The 6889-nt window shown below is 41.1% G+C and overlaps 1 protein-coding gene across 1 annotated transcript in view; it reads left to right on the top strand.

Moving 5' to 3' along the window:
* Window positions 1-4738, top strand: part of LOC102765688 (iron-sulfur protein NUBPL-like) — a 55644-nt gene extending 50906 nt beyond the window's left edge. Inside the window, exon 5 of the mRNA XM_015563842.1 lies at window positions 4624-4738. Coding sequence (XP_015419328.1) covers window positions 4624-4680 — 57 coding nt within the window. The 3' untranslated portion in view covers window positions 4681-4738. The remainder of the gene's footprint in view (window positions 1-4623) is intronic.
* Window positions 4739-6889: the final 2151 nt, after the last annotated feature.

Genomic DNA, 6889 nt, shown 5'->3' on the forward strand with positions numbered 1-6889 from the left:
CAGCACAGTTCTCCCAGACCCTTGCCCCACCCGCATGGAGAGGCGTGTTTGGGCCGACCGTGGCTTGGAGTGCTCTGCGTGTGAGTATGTGACCCAAAAGAGGAAATCCAGTGCCTCATTGCCTTGCATATTGATGATGAAGGTGGACAGGAATAGATCCTGAGCTTTGCAACCTGGGTTACCACCTTCTTGACGTGAGAAATATCCTATTTCCCAATGCAAGTTACGTGAGGAGTTTGCGTATCAGCAGTGGTTCCCACCTGAGTTCTTGAAGCCTTCCGTTAGAGCCAGCATTCTGTTGGTGCACACGGAGAACTTCCAAAGACAGCCAGCACACATTCTGGCTTGTCTCCTCATCTAGTCTCTACATACAGTGGGGCCTTGACTTACGAGTTTAATTCGTTCCGTGACGGAGCTCGTAACTCAAATTACTCGTATGTCAAATCGTTAAAGTGAACGAGCATTCATTGTGATGCTGGGCTGATGTGGTGGTGTTCACTGTGACGTTCGCTGCGCCAACTAGCAATAGGGTATCTGAAGCTGGCTCGTAACCCAAATTTTAGCTTGCAACTCAAAGCAAAAAATTGGCCGAGAGATGGCTCGTATCTCGAAAAACTCGTTAGTCGGGACACTCGTAAGTCAAGGCCCCACTGTATAAGTGGAAACTTTATCGTCTTATAATTTCTTAATACCTCATTGTCTTAATATGAAAATGACTATATAAGATAAATTAGAACTTTAAATCTTTAAAAACAAAAGACAAATAACCAAAGCTCTTTATAAAACTTCTTACACTTTGGTGGCCATCCATTTCCTTTTTTTAAAAAAATATGTTTTATTGATTTTTGGAGAGAGAAATAGAAATATCAATGAGAGAGAAACATCATCGATTGGCTGCCTCTTGCATGCCACCTACTGGGGATCGAACTGTGACTTCTTGTTTTATGGGTCAACACTCAACCACTGCTCTTTTTACTTTTTTTTTTAATTCCTTAGTGTTTAAAGTATTACATATGTCTCCCTTTTCCTTCCATTGACCTCTCCCTGGCCACTCCCATGCCCCAGAACATGCCCTCACCCCTGTACTGTCTGTGTCCATTTGTTATGCTTATATGCATGCATACAAGTCCTTTGGTTGATCTCTTACCCACCTTCCCTCCTTTTATTTATTAACTAGAGTCCTAGTGCACAAATTCATGCACGGGTGGGGTCTAGCTGTCCCACCCCAATGGGGGGCCCATCGGGTTGTGCCAGCCAGGGGTAGGGGCCATGGGCGGTTGGCCAGCCTGCCCTGCCCACAGTTGGGGTCGGGGGGCCAATCAGGGACCAGGCCAGCCAGGGGAAAGTGCTTTGGAAGGTTGCTGGGGGCCGATTGGGCCCCAATTGGGCTGGTTGGCTGCCGCAGTGCATGTCATAGTGACCGGTCATTCTGGTCGTTCCAGTCGTTCTGCCGTTCCAGTCGCTTGGCTTTTATATATATAGACTAGAGGCCCGATGCACAAATATTCGTGCAAGAATAGGCCTTCCTTCCCCTGGCTGCTGGCACCGCCTTCGCTCCAGCCTGGAGCCGCCTTTCCACCTTTGCTCTGGCTCGGAGCCGCCTTTCCGCCTTCACTCAGGCCCAGAGCCGCTTTCCGCCTTTGCATGCTGCCCAGAGGCCCAGAGCGGCCTTGGCGTGGTGGAACACCTGCGTACCATCCCAGCTGCTGCCATCTTTGTCACGTCAATTTGTATATTCCCTCTTTATTGGCTGTGGGTGCCACCATCTTTGTCGAGAATTGATGGTCAATTTGCATATTCCATCTTTATTAGATAGGATAACAGAGCAGACAGGTAAGATCCAGCTATATTATCTCCTTTTCAGGGTGGTCCAAAGACCTTGAATAGGTGAGGATTAGTCTCTGTAAAGTTGAGTTGATGAGAAATAGAGTATTAATAGTTTGAGAAATCTAAATCACATTTTTTTTTTACATATGATGTGTATGTGTATGCTTTTTGTTTGTTATCGATTAAACAAAAGAAAGGGATTTATTTTACTTATTCCTTGGTCAAGAAAAGTGCCCGAAAGAACATATTAATATGAGTCCTTCAATGAAATTGTAAATTACTTGAGGACAGAATAGTAATAATAATGGCCACTATTATTATCTGCTTCTTTTGTGCCAATACTTCACATACTTTTTTCTTACTTAGTACTCCCCAAATCCTTTGAGGTAGATACTATTGTTATAACCATTTTATAGATGTGGAAAATTAGTCTAGTACGGTTAAGTAATTTGCCCAAGGTCTCAGAGCTAGTAAATAACAGAACTAAGATTTTAAACCATGCTTGTCTGACTTAGAGGCCCCAACTCTTCACCAGTGAGCTATTATATGTTCCCTTTATATCATTACATCCCACTGATTCTCTGAAACAATGCATTACACACACAGTAAAACAAACAAAAAAAAATATTTGTTGAAATAATACTGCATTGGCTGAAAAAAATTCAATCTTAACAGTTTTATAGAAATTGAAACTATTAAAGTAAGTACTTTTAGTGGTTTCTCAGCAAATGATAATCACACCATTACTTTAAGTGTCATATGTTGAAAGTTTAAGCTTGGAGATAGGCCATTAAAAAGCAAAAGTTAAATGTAGCAAATTTGATTATCTTGGAATCATTCAGTATTTTGTGCCACCTGATAGGTATGTCTGTAATTTAACATAAGTATGAATAAAAGATTATAGAATGATGACCTTGTCTCAGCTTGCCTTAGTAAACTTTAAATTTTCATCAGAAAATTTTACACATAAATACCTAGAAAAGATACTAGGAGACTAAAAAGATATTCATAAAGATGCTTAGCTGAAAATCAGCATATTAGATTTAAGAGAAATATTTCTTTATTAAGTCTATGTTATTTTCATTATTATTTTAATTTTTTTCCAAAATATATTTTAATTGACTTTCAGAGAGAGGAAGGGAGAGGGAGAGAGAGAGGAGAGTGAGATAGAAACATCAGTGATGAGAGAGAATCATTGATTGGCCACCTCTTACACACCCCACACTGGGGATTGAACCCAAAACCGGGTCATGTGCCCTGACTGGGGATCGAACTGTGACCTCCTGGCTCATGGGTTAACACTCAACCACTGAACAACACCGACTGGATTGTTATTTCCATTTTTAAATAAAAGCTATTGTTTTTGTTAACTATAGCAGTGACTAAAACGATTCTTAGACAAAGCATTACAATTATAATTGCTTGTATCTTGATTTACTGTTTCATATGTGATGTAGCAGAAGGAGCTGGGCTTTGGAGTCAGTTGGACCCAGAGTTGAATGTTTCCCAGCCTACAGACTCTGTGATCACCACTTCCAGTGTTTCAATCAAGTTAAGCCCATGATGCTTATTTTACAAGCGGGATTACTTATGTGAAGTACTTGGTGTAGTAGGCACTCAGTAAAAAAAAATTAAGTCCTTATTCATGCTTTGAGAGATACTCTTTTTTTAAAAATGGTCTGAAGTGAAATTTTAACATTTTCCTGGTAAAATAAAGCATAACTTAGATGCTAGGGTTCAAGCATAGTTTTTTTAAATAAAGATGTGTGAGACACACTTAAAGCATTGCATTAGGCCTCAAACAGTTCTCATACCGGGCAGGTCAGGAAGTTGGGCAGCTCATCTAAGACTGGCTATAAAGTCTTCACCTTTCTGGGTTTTGGTTTTCTCGTCTATAAATTGGGGATAATAACAGAGTTTACCCCTTAGGGTAGCTGTAAGGATAAATGAAATAATACTGGGAAAATGTTAAGTACTTAAGTTTTAGCTGCTATTAATTGTAGTAGTTGGAGTAGCAGTAGCATATACTCAAATCTAAGTATATAAATGTATAAAGTAATAATTTTAGAAAGTCTTACTATTCTGTCCTACAGTTACTTTTATAGATAAAATGGAAGAATTAAGAAATAAAATTTACATTGCAATTGTTTAAAGCCCTTAAAATACAAATGTCATGACCATTATTCAAACTGCACTGTGGGCATTGGGTTAGTTGGTGGCCCACTCGGTGGCCTGGGGGCTGCTCAGAGTGTTTCACTGCGAGTGCGGAGATGAAGAGTGCGGCAGTGATCCGTGGTCCCCAAAACTCACCAGGTGGAGGAGCCCCAGGTGCTTGTGCTGGTACTAGGTGTCATTCTCAGAGAGAATAAAGAAATGGTTTCTGTAGACACACTGTAAGGTGGTAAGTAATAGTCCTCTTTAAACGACTAACAACTCTTATGCCACAGAATTGTTGGCAGAATCTACCTCAGGATATTAATTTGTCAGAAGAGGGAGGCATAATTTTTCTGCAGCTAGACTAGGTTGCTCGTTTGCTGACTCAGGAATTAGAGTTTGAAAAACAGTAATTGCTGGTACTAAATATTTTTTTTCAGAAAGTCACCTTCCAAGTAGTTGCCTCCAAGTAATCTACAATTATTTTCCCTGTCCCACCTACAATGTATCTCCTCTCTCCTGAATTTCTTCAGCTCAGCCTTTTTACTATTAAATTCAAAGGACAATGCTGGTAAACAGTTCCTGAGTCAGTTGATGTGTGCTGGGGAGAAGTATAGAACACACTTGTCTGTTCTTTTCCAGGCCAAAGCTTACCTGAGGATTGCTGCAGAAGTGGTCAGAAGATTGCCACCACCCTAGCTGGCTTGGCTCAGTGGATAGAGCATCAGCCTGCGGACTGAAGGGTCCCAGGTTCGATTCCGGCAAAGGGCACATGCCTGGGTTGTGGGCTCGATCCCCAGTAGGGGGAGGGCAGGAGGCAGCCAATCAATGATTCTCTCTCATCATTGATGTTTCTAACTCTATCTTTGCCACCACCTCTGCAATGACTCCCAGTTGTCCTGAAACTTACCTGCTGCATGACAAGGAGACCTTTGGGAACAGCAGTGTGATGGTAATGCCTACAGAAATAATAGCAGTCACAGAAACAACAGGAGCCTTGGATTTCTAAGGAGATAATGTCTTATTTTCGGGTTTGATTTGCCAAACAATGACTCACAAATAAAGTTTTTGCATATCAGTGCTAAATATTACATTTAGGAATTGTTTAGAAAGCTTGATGTGAACCAACTGCACAGAACTACATTTTATTTGATTGAGCTACCCCTTGAAGAATTATGAGTTTATATTATTACAAGTCCAATCTTCAGTTCAGGAGAGAACTGCGCTCTTTTTAAAGGATTTGCTAAATTTGTATAAGGACACAAGTGTGACACCCTCCATCAGACAGTTTGGTAGGGTTTGAATCCTGCCTCTAATACTGTATTGAACACATTCTTAATGTAGATTAAACCTCTACTTCACCTGTACCTGCCCCTACCCTAGACTTAATGAATCTGAATCTCCAGGGATGGGGTCTGGACATGTAGATTTCTAAAAATATTTATTTTATTGTTGCTAGTATTACAGATGTCCCCTAATTTTCCCATCCCCCTCCTCCCAGCCCCTGAACATGTGTATTTTTAACAAGATTCTAATGATTTTGATGAATCATATGATGGCAATAAAAGAAATAAGAGTTAACATGTATCAAGTGTTTTCTTCTGTCTTTATGTTAAAATTCCTTTCATATGAGGGTGGGTAATGTTGCTCTCTCCATTTTACAGATGAGGAAACTGAGGTGTAGGAAAGTTAAGTGTCTTCCCAAGAGTTACTATTTTAGGAAAGCATGAATCTGAGAAAATTATTCTTGGGCACTTGGATTCTGGATCCATCCTTTTATACAAAAAGGGCATTTGTTTATTTCAAAAGAGGAATATAGTATGCAGCATTTCCTCAGAATCACTTGACCATGAACATCTCTATTTCCACACCCACCTTTTAGAAGGCGTTCATTTTTTTGCAGTTCAATTTTCAAAGAATACACTTTGAAAAGCATGTATCTTGTCTAGTTGAGGCTTAGAGAGAGATGTCAAGGCTTCCCAGGTTCAAGTAGCAAGATAGTTGTAAAGCTGCAAGTACTGATGAGTCATTAGTTAATCCTCGGTTTTAAGGAAGTAGTCTATGACGTTTGGCAAATGCCTTCTCGTCCTTTGCTATGTAGTTAAGCAGCCGGAAAATTAGGCAAAGAGTTACATGCCATTGTAACTCTTAGTGGATACATGCTACAACCTGGATAAATTCCAGATAATTATACTGAACGAAAAAGCTAATCCCAAAGGTTATGTATCATATGATTCCATTTATATAATATTCTTGAAATGACAAAATTATAGAAATAGAGAGCCAATTAGTGGTTTCCAGGGGTTACAGAAGTGGGGGGAGTTTGTGTGTGTCTATAAAAGGGCAACACAAGAAATCCTTGTGATGTGGGAAAAGTCCTGTGTCGTGACTGTATTGATATCAGCATCTTGGTTGTGATACAGTTTTCCAAGATGTTATCATTTTGGAGGAAATGGGGTAAAGGGCACAGTGGAATCTATCAGCATTACTTTTTATAACCACACTAGAGGCCCAGTGCACAAATTTATCACAGGTGGGGTCTGGCTGGGCTGGCCCCAATCAGCGGATCAGGGCGGAGCTTGTTGGGAGGAGGAGATGGCAGGAGGTTGGCTGGCTGGCCCCACCCCCTGTTGAGGTAGGGGGTGCTGCAGGAGGTTGGCAGGAAGCCCCACCTCTGGATTGGGCCGGTTTGCTGGCCGCAGTGGGCGTCACAGTGACTGGTTGTTCTGGTCGTTCTGGCATTCTGGTCGCTGGCTTTTTATATATATATAGACTAGAGAACATAAACTGATGAGCAAAAAGAGACCCAGAGACAGAGACATGTCAATCAGACTGTCAAACCTCAGAGGGAGGGTAGGGCAGGGTGGGGTAAGGGGGAGAGATCAACCAAAGGACTTGTATGCATTCA

Source organism: Myotis davidii, unplaced genomic scaffold, assembly GCF_000327345.1.
Source record: "Myotis davidii unplaced genomic scaffold, ASM32734v1 scaffold116, whole genome shotgun sequence".
Lineage (NCBI taxonomy): Eukaryota > Metazoa > Chordata > Mammalia > Chiroptera > Vespertilionidae > Myotis > Myotis davidii.